Consider the following 17,359-nt stretch of genomic DNA (forward strand, 5'->3'; position numbering starts at 1 on the left):
ATCGGCAGAATCAAGCATTGCACTATTCGTTTGGGTTAAGCAAGGATAGTCCCAACCCAACCGATTATGCTTTTTGTGATCTGCTGGGGGGAAATATGGCAGCCAAATGATGATGATGCTGTTTCCCATCTTATGGTATTGTGGAGTGTGTTATTACAGGGTTTTACTGAATTTGAATTTTATTATTGTTTTATACGCAGTGAAAGTCAAACAAATCAGACAAGTCTAGAATCATTGTTTTGGATAGCTACTGATGTAATCAACATTTTCAAAATACTGTATATATTGTAACGCATGCATGTCAGACGACGTCCTCGCAGGCTCAGTTGAGGTATGTAATAACCTGCCGAGAAGAGGAGAGCGCTACAGATTAACATTGTCATCTCCTTCTTTCTACAAAGTGCCAAGAAGCCTCTCTGTCAGGACATTTGATCTCAACCCTTCCTGTAAACCCAAAGCTATACTGTGTGATACCTGAACCCTTTTGTTGTCACTAATGGGCCATCATCTCATGACTGCCTTACCCCCAAAGTTGCATAAAGACTAATACAGTGTGAGTAAACATAAAAAAATAAAACTTCCAAAAAAGTTGGGACGGTATAGAAAATGGTAATAAAACCAAAAAGTGACCCATAAATTCTATTCATCTCGTTTTACATTAAGAACACTACAATAACACATTATTTGATGTTTTACCTTGTGATTTTTTTTTATATGGAAAATATACACTTACAACCAATCTGATGACTGCAGTGTCCTTTAAAAAAAGATGAGGCAGTGAAGTATTTACCATTGTGTAACACCACTATTGTCTTAACACTTATATGGGCACTGAAGACACTAGTTGGTTAAGCTTAGTAAGCTGAATTTTCCCCTCATTCATTTATTATTCAGGTCTTCAGCAGCACAACCGTACAGGTCCTTCGTTGAGATATTTTTCAATTCATAATGCAGCACACATTCTCAGTCAGAGAAAGGTCAAAACCGCAGGCAGGCCAGTCTTGTACCTGCACTTCCTGCTTATGCAGTCATCCAATTGTAACCCAGGCCGAATGTGATTTGGCATTGCACTGTTAGAAAATGCAGGGATGTCACTGGACGAGGCAGTTAACATTTTGGGAATATAACTCGAAATTTGTACATATCTTTCTGGATTAATAATGAGCTCACATTTTTGAAAGAGCAGTGACAAACCTCCATTCCATGACAAATGCAATGTGACAATTAGGTCCTGCTCCATGCTCCCACATTTCTTCTGGGAGCCTCTTGAACCCGAACTGTTAGTAATGTAAACGGATAAGCTGAACAATGAGGACACCAGACAAAGCAAGAGGAAGGTGTAAAGTGCATTAGTGCTTTTATTACAAAAACAATGTCCAAATAGTGCATGTCTTAAAAGTGTTCAAATAAATAATCCATAGAAACAGGTAAAAATCCATGAGAATAAAACCAGGCTAAAATGAGATTAAAACCTAGAGCAGACATTGGGGTCACACCAGCCAAGCACAGCTCTTCCCAGTCTCTCCAGCTCACCCAAATCTTGCTCAGACTTCAGTTTGCCAGACTGATCAGGGTTGGTTGTCCTCCCATCTTCCTTCTCGTACACGCAGTTGTCCCTCGGATCCCTAGGGCGGACTCCTCTATGATCGAACCCACTCTTCCACATCATCAGTGGGTGAGATCCACCCCTTGGGCACCGATCCTTTGTTCCACATGGGACCCCTGACCGTGCTGACCTCTCTCATCATCTAGCTGGTTTGTCCACTCACTTCACTGCCCCCAATGCCTCACTCTTGCTCTCGCTCTCTAAGCCTTTTCTTCTTTCATTTCTTTTATGCCTCTTTCCTTAGTGCAGACCCATTCTTATACAGTTCCGTTGGCGCAGTGCCTCAATCACGTATCGTAGGAAGCCAGTGAAGCAATTGAGAATGATCACACCCTCATGTACAGGTCCGACTCGCCCACGGAGACTGACACAGCCAAATGGACTATTTAAAAACCGGCCTTTCCTTCTGACCCGCGGACCCGTTATACCACATGCAGGCTTTTGGATCAGCCACTGGTAACAGCATGAATGGTTCTTTTCTTTGGCTATTTTTTCAAAAAATGATTTGAAATGTTGACTCATCAGACCACAACACAAGATTCCACTGTGCCACATTCCTTCTCAGATAAGTCGGAGACCAGAATAGTCATTGGCTCCTCTAGACAGTGTTGTTGTATGGATTCTGCTTGGCATAGTAATGCTTTAGCTTTCGTATGTGGATGCAGCTGTGGACTGGCAAACATTTACTGAAGTATTCCCAAGCCTAAGTCATGATATCTCTTAAGAGACCCAGGATGGTTTTTAGGACAGTGAAGTCTGAGGTATAGGAGATCACGAATGTTTAGAAGTAGAGTTTGCCTTTACCTTTACACACTGAGATTTTCCTTTAATTATATTGTTCACCTTAGAGTGTAAAATGCCCACAATACTACAGTTTTGACTTTCTTTTAAAATGCTGGACTATTTGTAAATGCATTGGTTAGCAAATTGGTGAACCTCAACCCATCCTTGCTCTTGAAGGACAAGGCCTTTTTTAGAGGCTCCTTATACACTTAACAGAACTGCCACACCTGTTTCACATCAACTTGTCATTTCAACTTGTCACACCATTATTAGCCCTAAGCTAACACACCCCAACTTTTTTTGGAACATGCTGTTTTTGCATCAATTTCATAATAAACCTACCCCTTCAGAAAACAATGCAATTGATTAATGAAATGTGTTATCTGCTGTGGATGTTAGAAGAACTTTGTTCAATGTAAACCCACACAAAGCTGCTGGAACAGACAACATACCTGGTTGAGTGCTCAGGGAATGAGCAAACCAGCTGTTGGATATTTTTATAGACATTTTCAACATTTCTCTTTGGCAGGAAGTCTTCCTACGTGCTTCAAAACCACCACCATCATACCCTATGTCTCATGCCTCAGTAGCTACTGGCCTATAGCACACAGACTGGACATCATGAAGTGTTTCCAGAGGCTACTCCAGGGCCACTTGAATGCCAGAGTGCTAAGCAGTGCTTTTATGCAGGCAGTAGCATAACAGAAACATAATCTGAAAAAACAAGATGTATGTGGGGTATGGCTTTGAAAGCCTTGTGAGAGTTTGTAAACACAAGGTCCATTAACACCTCCTCTTATAGTGAATGAAGAAAGTAAGCACACTCCCCCCATTCTCACCACGTTATACACAGGCACCACTGACAACATTCTGACCAGCTGCATCAGTGTCTAGTTTGGGACCTGCAGTGTCCTACAACAGACAGTTCACACTGCAGAACAGATTATTGGGACCTCTCTACCCTTTGATAAACACATCTTATAAAGTGTTGCTTTTGCACAGTGTACAACATTATTAAGGAGCAATCCTATCCCTCCCATAGTCTTTGACTCAGTTAAATCCGGTAGAAGGTTCTGTAGCATCCAGACCAGTTCTTCAAGATTCCATAATAGCTTGACACCCATTGCATGCTCAACCTACCTGGAAGGGAGTCTCTCTCTGAATTCCTTTCCCAAGATTGGATACATTTTTTTTCCTACAAGGGGTATTTTTGGGGTCTTCTTGTCTTGCTAGGCAGTTTTAGGGGGGGGGGATAGGGGGGCAAAAAAACAGGGCCTGTTGAAGCCCATTTAGGCATTCCTTGTGTGATTTTAGGCTGGTCAAGAAATAAATTGTTGTTGCTTCTACCCTATGGCTTTCCAAATTCTAAACTCAGTGTTGCCCCTGCCTTCAAATCTGCTACCAGTGCCTTATTTGTATGCTGTGACTCCTGTTACTACTGCTGTTTTTTATTATTAGTTGTTGTTATTTATTGCTATTTACTTCAAATTATTGCTAGCTATCCATCCATCCATCTCTCCATCTAACATATAGTTCTTCCACTAGTCCTGTGTTTATGTACTGTATATGTTTCACATTGGTCATGCTGCTACAACAGTGGTTTAGCATTAGCATTGCGTCCTCGCAGTATGGAGACCAGGGTTGATGACCCGAGCTGTCTCTGCGTAGAGTTTGCATGTTCTCCGCATGTCTGTGAGGGTTTCCCCCATGCGATCTGGTTTCGGCTTACTGCCCAAAAACATGTAGGTTAGGTGGATTAGAGGAGCTAAACTGGCCTTAGTGTGTGTTTGTTTTTTGGGTATGTCTGTGTATGTGTGTTTGCCCTGTGATGGACTGGTGCCCTGTCCAGGGTTTGTTCCTGCCTTGCACCCTGTGCTAGCTGGGATAAACAGACTTCAGCTACACCCACCACTCCGTGACCCTGTTCTGGATTGATGGGGTTAGAAAATGACATAACATGACTGACTGACATTAATGCTGCAATACTGTGTACAAATGATATGACAATACAGTAAAGCCACTTGACTTGACTTTATAGTGTCTTTGTTTGAGTACAAGGCAAAGGTAATTTACAAGTCCCTAATGTTTATTTTTATTAGTATTTTTTATACTGTCCCTGCCTTTTGGAATGGGGTTGTGTAAAATTAAAATTACTGAAAAATACAAAGCTAGAAATTTAAGAGTATGAAATAATGTTTGCTCAGATATTGATGTACTCCAACAGTGGTAAGGATTTGACAGTCCTTTACTCAAAGAGTGTCATGAATATTTCATTACAACCTTAGCAAATAAGAAAAGATATTAGGCATGAGGATTTACAGCAACCAGTGCACTGAAAACCACTTAGTTTTGCAACCTTAAATATATTATTCAAAATAAAGATGCGTTTTAAATATTATTTTGTTTACCTTATGTCAAAAATAACACACTAAAAGCAGTGCATTCTGTTAGGATACCACAAATAATTTTTCTCTGTCATTTCATAATAAATCTTTTAAAGTATTACAGTATCACTGACCTTTTTGTTAGAGAAAAATGCAAGAAATCTTGGCAGAAATGTGAAGAAAACAGTGCCAAGACCTAGTATAAAATTTATTGAGACATTGACAATAAAGGCCACGTCAGGACTGGAAAAGAAACGGGAGACAAGGTACATCCATGGTAGAGTTGCAAACCTGAAAACCAGAAGAACAGGGAGTACATAGTAAATACACTGTTATCACCTACTGAATACTTATTAATGGAATTGATTAGTGTCTTGAAAACAAAAAAGGTGGTCCTAGCCCTCTAAGTGCCACTGCTATTTCAAGGTCAGACTTTAAAATGTGTGCTTCAAATTGAATGTTTAATGTTTCAAATATCTGAATTAACTATTCTTGTATATTATGTAATTCTACCTCATAAAGTAAAGGTTTACATTTCTAATGAGCTCCCAGAATTTTGGCCGCTTATGCTGATTCAGACTTTACTTGTCATCTGTAAGATAATATCCATTAACACTAGAATTACCATAGCCTGCAAAAAAACTCGCAGATCCGGCCCACCTTAAATCCATTCACACCTCTCCGCCAGCATCTTTTGTCCTCTAAATGTGCCGATAAAGACAATCTGCAAGCAGCCAGCTATTCCATCCCCCCACCGACTTAAAATGTGCACGAACTTCTCCAAGCTCATGCCTTGATTGATTATCTGGGAGTGAAGTAGAGTTTTAGAGTGGAAATAATAGATCGTTATTTGGAACACACGCATTTCATGTGTGTTACGTTTCTACAGTAATCTGTGTAAAAAAAAATTAAAAACAGAAACGTTTTTTATATTTTAGTAGTAAATGACAAAATGTAGGCATAAACTATATAATGTATGAAGCCTTCACTATCTTGCATTTACTGTATAGTATATTTGATATTTATGGTATAACATTCACAGTATGGAAGGATTTGGTGAATCTCATATAAATAAAACATCAATTTAAACATTCAACATAACACCAGCATTCAACATTTCCTGACAGCCTACAATTTACATATTAATCAGATTAGTAAAGAAAATGCATAATGTCAAGATGTTAGATTCATGCATCTCAGTGCTTGCAGATGGGTATTGTTATGAAACCTGTTAGTTCCAATTTTGATTGATTTTACACATTTACCATATCTATCTATCTATCTATCTATCTATCTATCTATCTATCTATCTATCTATCTATCTATCTATCTATCTATCTATCTATCTATCTATCTATCTATCTATCTATTATCTTCATATAGTGCCTCTGTCATCTATCAATCTATTCATCGTGCCCTTTATAATGTTTTTGACAAAACCCCATTTTTTCTTGGTTTACCCCTGTGCTCCACAGATTAAAATTACAAATCAAACAATTCAGACATGATTAAATTGCACACATTGCAGAATTTCATTTAATGGCATGATGGTATATTGGTCACACCATGTAGAAAGTTCAACACTTTTTATATATATTCCCCTCATTTCCAGGCACCATAATGTTTGGGACAATTTGTGCCACAGGTGTTTGTGATTCCTCATGTGTGTTTCATTGCTTCATAAGATATCTAGGCTTGTTTCTACCCTTTGGAGTCTGCAGTTGCCATTGTTAAACATGAGGACAAGAGCAGTGCCAATGAAAGTCAAAGAAGCAATTATGAGGGTGAAAAACAATGATAAAACCATTAGATACATCGGTAAAACCTTAGAATCACCTAAATCAACTGTCTGGATAATCATTAAGAAGAAAGAGTGCAGTGGTGAGCTCAATAATCGCAAAAGAACTGGTAGGCCAAGGAAGACCTCTACTGCTGATGGAAGAAATTGCCCCAAATGCCTGTCTGACAGATCAGAAACAGTCTTCAGGAAACAGACTAGCTGCAATAACAGGATAGTCAGTTTGCAGTTTGTGAAAAAGTACTTAAAGATCCGATAGGACTCTGGAAAAATGTCTTGTGGACAGATGAGATCAAGATGAACCTGTGTCAGAGGCAAAAGAGTGGTAACAAAAACAAACTGCCTAAGATCCAAAGCATTCCACCTTAAGCTGTTAAACATTGGTGGGGTGTGTTATGGCTTGGGCATGTATGGCTGCCACAGGTCCTGGCACATTTATCTTCATTGATAATACTGTTAACAGCAGTGGTACAATGAATTCCGAGGTGTATAGAAACATCTCACATGCTTAAGTTTCAATAAATGCCTCCAAACTCATTGGATGGCGCTTCAGCCTACAACAAGATGATGAACATACTGCTAAAGCAACACAGAGTTTTCAAAGTTAAAAACCTGCAAAATTCTTGAATGGCCAATCCAATCACCTGATTTAAATCCAATTGGGCATGACTGTATGCTGAAGACAAAACTTAAGGGGACAAGTCACCAAAATGACCAGGAGCTAATCATGACTTCATTAGAGGCTTAGCAGAGCATCACGAGAGAAGGTCCTCAGCACCTGGTGATGTCTATGAATCGTAGACATCAAGCATTCTTTACATGCAAAGGATATGTGACTAAGTTCTAAATATGACTGCTTTAATAGACCTGCCATTGCTGTGTGCCAAACATTATGGTGCCCTGAAATGGGAGGATCGTGTAATAAAAGTGCTGTCATTTCTACATGCTGAGACCGAAATTTATGCAAATATCCTTACATGAAAGTCTGCAATGTGCACTTTAATCACAATGCCTGAATTATTTGATTTGTAATTTTAAACTGTACAGCTGAGGGGCAATTCAAGAAAAAAATGTGTCTTTGTCCCAAATGTAATGGAGGACACTGTAACGTAATGCTCTTCTAATATGTTCATCCACTATATCTATTAATTTTCAACAGCTCTTTTATGTTCGTAAATTAAGATTTTAAATCAGTCCAAAAGTAAGTAAGTGAATTGCGTCAATGCTTTTATTAATTTGGGTTTTAGCTTTCTAATATGTTATGTTATGATTGTTAACATAATGTTATGATATGTTATAATTGATTTTTGGACTTGATTTCTTCTTGTTGTTCATAGCCTTTGTCATTATTCAAACAATACCATTTTTTGTTTTATTTTCATTTTGTGAAATTGTCTTCTGCAGAGGGCTGGCGCTCTGCCTGGGGTTTGTTTCCTGCCTTGCGCCCTGTGTTGGCTGGGATTGGCTCCAGCAGACCCCTGTGACCCTGTAGTTAGGATATAGCGGGTTGGATAATGGATGGATAAAATTGTCTTTGCATGGTGGTGGCCATGTTTATTAATGGTTACTACAATATGCTCACTGTTAGTCCCCTTGACACAGGGGTTACAAAAACATTTTGTGTCTATTTAAGATGGAGGCGTGTATCCTCTGGAATATTTGCTTTGGATCCTCTTTCTTGCTTTTGTACTTATTTCTCTAAAATACAGTAGAATAGAATAGAATAGAATAGAACATCTTTTATTATCATTGCATTGAGAAAGTGGAAGATAAAAGGTGTCTCTGAAAAGACTTGTTCTTTATATTTGGACTTTATTCTACTGAATGTGTTTTGGATTTGCCCGTGTGATTTCTCTTATCAGATGTAACAGAGCTAAATTTATTTTTAAGAATCATAATGATGTCGAAAAAGAATGATTTCTGTATGCGAACATCTATGTTTCTTTATGCTGCTGTTACATGAAAGAATATTAAATAGCAGAGAAAGGGCAGCTCACTCTAAGAAAATCCCTCGTAGACCTGGTAGCTGTAACCCTTTTTGTTTCTTTGTACAGGAAAAGACATGCAAATAAAGTACATCCAGTGGGTATTTGCTTTCACTTTGCTCAGCAGCCCCTGGCATCTCGCGCTTGAGCTGCTCAAAGGGTTGCTCCTCTGTTACAGAATACGATTCTACATTCTTTAAAGAGATGGTATATAGAAGAGTATACAGGGTGCGGGAGGAAGACGGTTTGTTCCTTACTTATTATAGGCCGAAAATCAGTTACTTGAGTATTTCACTATAACTATCTATTTTAAGTACCAATGAATAATAAAACATAGTAAAAAGTAAAAGTAGAAGTAAAAAAGTTTAACGTAATAAAATGTAATAAAATATAAATAAAAAATTTAATTACATTAACATTTCATCAAAAGCAATATTATGAATAAATTTATCCTCTAACTTACATTCTATAATTTCTATATTTCTGTTTGAATATTGTTTGGGATATTTTTTTTTTTTAATTTATTGGACGATTCTCTTCATTCTTGATTTTTAATATATGCAGCTGTTTTAAGTTCATTTTCTTTTTTAACGTTCATTATCTTGCTGTTCTTTTTCTAGTTCGATCTAAAATTCGACGTTCTTTTATAGATTATTTGCTTTTCTGCCTTGCCATTATAACCGACTGTGTTGAAGGGCGAATCAGCACTGAGAGTGTCATGGGGTGGTATGGAGAGAGGATGTGCGCATTAGGAGTAATGATTGGGCAAGCAGTGTGGAGGGGAGTGGTCAAGGCTGAATAATGCGGACATGACAGAATTTTTTTTTAATATAATAAAGAGATAAGGTGTAAGAAGGAATTTTGTGAGATTACAAGATACTAAGGGTTATTTAAAATGAACATTATCCTTTTTCCTGCTAAAGATTACTTTCAGTTGGAGGAGACACTTTGAACTATAAAAATGGACGACTAAAATGGAAGGATATGCACTGGGTAGAATAAAGACAGTGAAGTGTATCATGTATGTTCTGTATGGCTTTTTGTTTGAATGAAGTTCAAGATTCTCTGAGGGATGCTAAATTCAGCCTGGTATTAAGACTGTAAAATATAGTTTCTAGGACTGCATATTATTTCTTTGGCTGATATGGTAAATATTCATATGGGTTTAATTGCTCTTTGTATATAAAATCACAATATACAGCTGATTTAGAAAGTATTCAGACCCCTTCACCTTTTACATGTTTTGCTATGTTGTAATATTGTGCTAAAGTCATTTAGATTATTTTTTCCCCTCACATCAAGCAACACTCAACACTTCTTACTGACAAAGCGAAAACAGGAGTTACAAATTTTTGCAAATACAAACCTGAAATATCCCATTGACACAAATACTCAGACCCTTTATTCACTACTTCATTGAAGCATCTTTGGCTGCCATTACAGTCTGGAGTCTCCTTGGGTTTGACGTGAGAAGCTTAGCGTACATAAATTTTGGGGATTTTTCTGCCATTCTTATCTGCAGATCTTCTCTGGCTATGTAAGGTTATATGGAGACTCTCGGTGAACAGGTTTTCAGGTTTGTCCTGAAATGTTCAAATGGGTTCAAGTCCAGGCTTTGGCTGGGCAACTCACTAACATTCCCAGAGATGTATCTAAGCACTCCTGTGTTGTGTTTGCTTTGTACTTAGGGTCATCGTTTTGTAGGAAGGTGAAACTTTGGCTCATTGTGGAGCAGGTTTTCATTATGGATATCTCTGTACTTTGCTCTGTTAAGCTTTCCCTTAACCCTGACTAGTCTCTCAATCCTTGCCACCATCAAACAAACACCCAGCATGATGCTGCCACTATGTTTCATCGTTGGAATAGTACTGCAGAGAAGGTGAGTGGTGCCTGGTTTTCTCCAGATGTGACACTTAGAATTGAGGCAAAACACTGCATTCAGCCCCCCTCTTCACAATATAATGATAATAATTCTTTACATTTATATAGCGCTTTTCTCACTACTCAAAGCACTTCAGTGTGTGAGGAGCTGCTTCAACCACTAATAATGTACATCATTCACCTGGATGATGCAACAGCAGCCATTTTTGTGCCAGTATTCTCACCACATATTAGTTGTTAGGTGGTGAAGTGGTGTGAGAGGAGAGACAATTAGAGACTTGACTAAGCTATGGTAGGCCATTTAGCCTGGACATCGGGACACACCATACTCTTTACAAATGATGCCCAGGGATTTTTTATGACCACAGAGAGTCAGCAGCTCGGTTTTACATCTCATGTGCAGGACGGCACCATTTTTGCAGCCCAGTGTTCCCCTCACTGCACTGGGGCATTGGGATCTACATTCACACCACAGAATAAGCACATCCTGCAGGCATCACCAACACCTCTTCCAGCAGCACCCCAAGCTTCTCCTGGATGGTCTCTTATTCAAGCACTTGTTAGGCCCAAACATACATAGCTTCATGTGGATGATCTCTGAAGTGCATGTGATATGGCTGTGTACTGAGGTAGTGTTACTTGGAGAAATATTTAAAGGATGAGGTTATAGCAAGAGATAATGGGTCATCTTAAATTAGATTTAGAAAAATAGTGTCAATAAATGTAATAACTAAACAATCAGAAACTACTAGCATGTCTCACAATATTTTGACCTGTTATCTGTCCCTTGATTAAAATTTTCCCTGTTCCTACTCTGTTCCTTAACCTCCACATCTTAAAATATTTTCTATGTTTCCACCTGGGCTCATTCTCTTGTAATTGTGTCTATAATGCATTATTTTGTGCTCTTTCAAGCATAAATTGTACAGTACTTTCTACTTAATTCTCTATTATACTTTAATGAAATGCTGTATTTATAGATTTTTCTCTAATTTGAAATGTTTTGAGATTTATAAAACAGGCCTTCAATCCTGTTCAATATGTAAAACTTGAATACATGGGTTTAAGGTGACAGCGTTATATAAAACACATACATGCATTCTGTTTATGCCATTCCTGAATCCTACCTTTGTCGGTTGGGATGGGGGTTTTGGGGGCAGGGTGGTTAAATTTTCAAAATCGTACCCAAAAAGCATCAGCAGGAGGGCAGTTGCTGCCAGGTTCTGACGAAATGTGAAGGCTGACAGCTGGAAGGCTGCAAAGACGCTGACACACAGACCAACCGGGATGAGGTAGAACACCTGGGAGGAAAACAAGCAGAGGAATTGAAGCTGTTTGTATGCAGCTGTCAGCAACTCAACATCATTTTACTAATCCTCCTGGTACAATCTCTTCAAACCAGCATGCTGCAGAATATAAGTGGACTCACTCTGCCACATCCAATAGGTTTATGCAATGGAAAGACCCTAAGGGGAACTTGCATTTTTAGAACTGTTGTAATTCCATGCTGAGCATTTCTTTATCTGCATAGTTACACAGATAGTGAGCATAGAGTGGCATGAAAGAGGACAGAAAACTTAACCTTAACCCTTTCTTATCCCACAATGGTACTATAGATTCAATGATACTTCGGACTATGCAAGTATTATCTAAATAAAGTACTTTCTAATCCTAGCGTAACATACCATTCTGAGACCTGCTTAATCTTATTTAGATTGTGGAGGCTGAGGCCTAATTTAGCAACATTAAGTGCAAAGCAGAAAATACAGGGCACTAGTCTATCGCAGGGCATGCTCACTCACACAACAGGCCTATTTAGAGTGGTCAGTTAACCTAACCTAACACATGTATTTGTGATGTACTAGTATCGTACACTGTACAGAGTTCAGTACAATTCTTAATTCCAAATCCAGCCAGCATGAAACACATCAGCGCTATCTGGCACAATGATAAACAATGTATAAAAATACATAACATAATTTTACAGAATAGAAGATGTAGGAGAAAACTGAAATATGAGGAGAAAATCCCACACGCATAAAAGCAGAATTAGGCAGTGACCAGGGGCTCGAATGTAGGATTCTAAATTTGAGGGGCAACATCACTAGCCATTGTACCATCCCAATTATTGTCATTCTCTAAAAAGCTCCTTACTTCATTAGGTTCCAAAAGGTTTCTAACAAGTTCACTGCACAACAAAGTTTTTGCTTCTTGAAAACTGTTGGGTGTTTCTTATAGATTTTTGAGTGCTGATTACAAATATCACATCAAAGTTTACCCATCACGTACCGTTTCAGTTTTGTCATGTTTTTTTTTTTATATTTGTATCCAAACAATTTCACTCCCGTGAATAAGTGACTTATCAGCAACGGTTTGTGCAGCCTGGGTATATCCAGGCATGGAATCAGGCCAGGTTGAAAGCTATTCTGTGGAAGTTGACATCCTGGGCATGCCATGGCCAGGTCTGAACGAGCTTGACGCTGTCTCAGCATGCTATAAAGGTGGCTTGCATACACTGATCCTGCTCATTTGGTTTATATATTGTAGATAGTCAGCGTGTATGTATGGTATCAGTATAGTAAAGTATAGTATCTGTAGCAATATAACAGTAAGTAAGCTTGATGCTATAGACGTTTTGGTGTTAGGCGATATATCTCGTCAATGTCATAACAATCGCGATATATTCTGCTATATTTGTAGTGAATATACACTTGCACCTCAGAGACGTTGGATGACTGCTCTTGTAAAAAAAGCTTACCATCTATATTTCGGTTGCAAAATTGGTGATCAAGACAAGGAATGGACACCTCACATTTACTGTGCAACATGTGCTGTCAGTCTGAGAGCCTGGCTCAGAGGCACTCAAAAGACGGTGCTGTTTGCTGTTCCAATAATATGGCGAGAACAGAAAGACCATACGACGGACTGACACTTCTGTTTGACTAATGTGTCTGGTTTCTCTGCCAAAAACAAGAAGTCAATTGAATATCCTATTCTGCCTTCAGCAATGAGATCCGTGCCACATGATGACAGTCTTCCAATTCCGAAACCACCAGAGGATTGGACTTTAGACGAACCAGATGAAGAAACTGCAGTGCAGGGTATTGACAGTGACATTGACCCAGACTTTGAACCGTGCTCATAAGGTGATCCACATCTGATAACACAGTCCAAATTGAACATATTTGGTCAGAGATTTGGGTCTGTCAAAAGCAAAAGCCGAGCTGCTGGGTTCGAGACTGTAGGAATGGTGTTTGCTGTGACCAGGTAGAAAATTTCTGTGTTTGAGGCCAACATCATGATATAACCAAATTTTTTGCACAAGTCAACAGTCTCTGTTTCTGTTGTGACATTGAAGGATTATTCTCGGCCTTGGGTTCTGATTACAACCCGGAAGAGTGGTGTCCCTTCATTGATTCATCAATGTTAAACCTGAAAGCTGTTCTGCTACACAATGGCAACGTTTATCCTTCAGCACCTGTTGACTATGCAGCACACATGAAAGAAATGTATGAGAATATGGAACTGTTGCTGAAGCACATCCAGTGTAGCAGGTACAACTGGAATATCTGTGGAGGTCTTAAAGTCGTTGCTCTATTACTAGGACTGCAGCTCAGCTATACAAAGTACTGTTGTTTCATCTGTGAATGGGACAGCCGTGCCAAAGAGTCACACTATTCTTGACAGAACTGGCCACTCTGTAAAAAGTTCCAGGACAGAAAAATGTGGCACATAAATCGCTTGTCGACCCGGCAAAGATTTTTGCCTCCTCTTCACATAAAACTGGGACTCATGAAGAGTTTTGTGGAAGCACTGAACAAGGAAGTCGAAGGTTTTCGTTATTTAAGACAGATGTTCCCAAGAATAAGTGATGCTTTTTGTTGGCCCCAGATCAGACATGTTATGAGTGACAAGCGGTTTGAAGATCTGTTAGTTGGGTAGGAAAAAATTGCCTGGAAATCCTTCAAAGATGTTGTTGACAATTTGCTGGGCAATTACAGAACCCCAAACTACGTTCAGCTGGTAGACAAACTTCTCAAAGCATACAAGACAATGAAATGCAACATGTCACTCAAGATTCATTTTCTCCACTCACACTTGGACTTCTTACCCTCAAATCTCAGTGCTGTCAGTGACGAACACGGTGAAAGGTTTCACCAGAACATTGCTACGATGAAGAAATGATACCAGGGCAACTGGAATCTGTCAATGCTTGCTGACTACTGTTGGACACTGCAACGTGATGCACCAGACATTGAATACAAAAGAAAATCAGGAGCAAAACACATTTAATTCTGTTGAATTTAATAGCTTATGCGAAACATAAACGTGACTAAATATGTTATTGTCAGTAAACATAAATGTCTATTTCTCAGAGTTAATACATGATGCGTAAAACCAAAACTATATTTGTGCATACTCTGTAGGTACACAATCAGCAAAAACTGTCGAGGAAGCAAGACGTTTCAAAAACATTGTTGTGCAGTGAATTATTACAGAATTCTGTATTTGTATTTTATAGATAACAACAAACAAGTCATTGCTAATGTTAAAATCATGTACATTTTATAGAAATTGTTCAAAAAATAATTTTTAAAAAGATTTACCATTTAAATCACCAGAAACACTTTAGTTTAGATACTGCAAAAATGCATATACTCAAATACTCACATATAAGTCAGGCCTTGAAACCGAAAAAATCGATCAAAAAATCAGACCCCGAATTATACGCCTGTTCAAAAATGTGACAGTTACATTTTTTATATATATATTCTTGCCTCCTCAAATCTCGCGTCAGTTTGTCAGAAGCATCGAATTTAGTTGCAGCAGCGCACTTACCAATTTCTTTCGCTACTTCAATAACATTTAATTTCAAACCAGCTTCTTATTTTCTTCTGATCAAACCCTCCATTGTAGATAAGGGATGCTCTTACAATAAAGGTGTATGAGATACAAAAAACACAAATCAGTGAAAATATTGTTTTGGAATAGTTTGGGTATTAACGTGTGGTCACGTAGGCACAATAGAGAGAGAGAGAGAGAGAGAGAGAGAGGTTAGGAGCATGCGCTGATACAGCACATTGTCGCACCCACATTGAAAAAAAGGCCAGTGCTCCAAGGTTACTCTCTCAGGTGATTTTTAGCATATCATAATCTCTTGGACCAATAGCGTGAATTTTCCGAATTCAACTTATACAGCTGACATTATAAAATACAAAAAAATTATATGATGAAATCATGTCCTGACTTATCCGCGGGAAAACTTATATGCAAGTATATATGGTAATTTTACCAGCATATCAGATGCTATTAATATGCCACACAGCACAGACATGAATAACGCATTTACTGATCCTTTATAAGTGTAATTAAGACCAGAAGACGCTTTTGTTAGGGTCTTGTTACATTAAGAGTAAAAAATGCGTTTTTGCAGTACCTGAATTAAAGTGTTACCAAATCATCTGTTCCTTTATTAATACACCTGCTCAGGGTCACAGGGCACCAGGTCACAAGACAGGATAAAATACAACATAGGGTGCCAGTCCATTGCACATCCCACTCAAACTCTTTGAGGATGACTTTAGCTTTAATGGTTTTACCTACTTGTCTTGGTGATGTGGTAGGAAAACTGGGGCACCCAGAGAAAAACCAACACAGACAAGAGGAGGATGTACAACTCAACCGACAGCAACCAGGCATGGAATTTAATTCAGGACTATAGAAGCAGCAGCAGCAATAACTATTGCAACCCAAACTGCAGAGTTATTCATACAGAAGCATATTCTATAAATAATTATATTATGTTAGTAATGTCTGCTTTAGGAGAATGAATGTCCTTAAAAGTCAGAAACCATATATAAAGTAAAACATATACCTACTCATTTACCAATAATAAATTTAGTCAAATTATAAATGCAAGGTAAATCTGCACACTTAAGCTACATTAATGTAAGTTCTGTGCCCGTATTTACCAAGCATCTCAGAAGTATTAAGCAGGTTGAAAATGACATAAAATGACAATTGTACTACAAGTCTTACTAGGATAAGAATTTGTCCTCTTCAGAATAGAACATGAAAGGTAGTTACAAAGCATCCTACACCCACTCCCAAGCAAGGAGTAGGAAGCCACATTTGAAAATGTCACAATTTTACAGCTCCCCTTTCTGCATATTGACACTCATGATGATATTTTGTATTTTTCTGATACTAATGCTAATGCTTCACCACAAAGACAATGATAATAATATTTACAGAGGAAGAAAAACCATAATAAGGTAGGATATTGCACTAATTTTCACATATTTTTTTTTTCCAATTTGCAATATCAAGGATAATACTGTAATGAGCGGTACGATGGAAAGACCAAAAGAACAGACATGTTTATTTAACAATGAATGATCCACAGCCATACCTTCAGAAGAATCACATCCCTTTGTAAAATGTAATGCGAATGTTCCAGTGTTTCATGAAATGCAGAGCTCAGAGTACCTGTGTGACTCCATCATGCCTCACTTAACTTCAGTTGATATGCCAGCTACTGCAATACAGTTTGCATCCATGACCACCAGTATTGATACTGTGATATTCTTTTGTGACTCACATATGCGTGCTTATGCACACTTATGGAAACAATTTTTGTGTGTGCCGATTTGCAAGAATGCAGCAGGCTTTAATTGTACCTCATGTGGAGTGGAGGGGAAATTTATAAATCTGTATATTGCCTCATGTGTTGTAAAGGCATTCAAAATATGGTGCAAAATTTAAGAAATGGTTAGTGGCAACATACCCAAATCATTTCTATTGCAACATTTTCCTAGTGGCCAAAAAAGTAACAGTACTAACAGTGTATTGCTTCTCCATGTAGACGGATCGATTACATAACAGACAAACTTTGTTACAAATATTAAATCAAGTTAAATTA

The 17,359-nt window shown here is 38.3% G+C and overlaps 1 protein-coding gene across 1 annotated transcript in view; it reads right to left on the minus strand.

The window, feature by feature from the left end:
* The window catches only part of LOC120515514 (ATP-binding cassette sub-family A member 13-like), a 449,137-nt gene that overhangs the window by 127,434 nt on the left and 304,344 nt on the right, over positions 1-17,359 (minus strand). The window contains exons 34-35 of the mRNA XM_039736576.1: positions 11,623-11,738; positions 4,908-5,064 (exon numbers count right to left, since the gene is read on the minus strand). Of these exons, the coding sequence (XP_039592510.1) occupies positions 4,908-5,064; positions 11,623-11,738 (273 nt within the window). The remainder of the gene's footprint in view (positions 1-4,907; positions 5,065-11,622; positions 11,739-17,359) is intronic.

The sequence above is a fragment of the Polypterus senegalus genome, chromosome 15, assembly GCF_016835505.1.
Source record: "Polypterus senegalus isolate Bchr_013 chromosome 15, ASM1683550v1, whole genome shotgun sequence".
NCBI lineage: Eukaryota > Metazoa > Chordata > Cladistia > Polypteriformes > Polypteridae > Polypterus > Polypterus senegalus.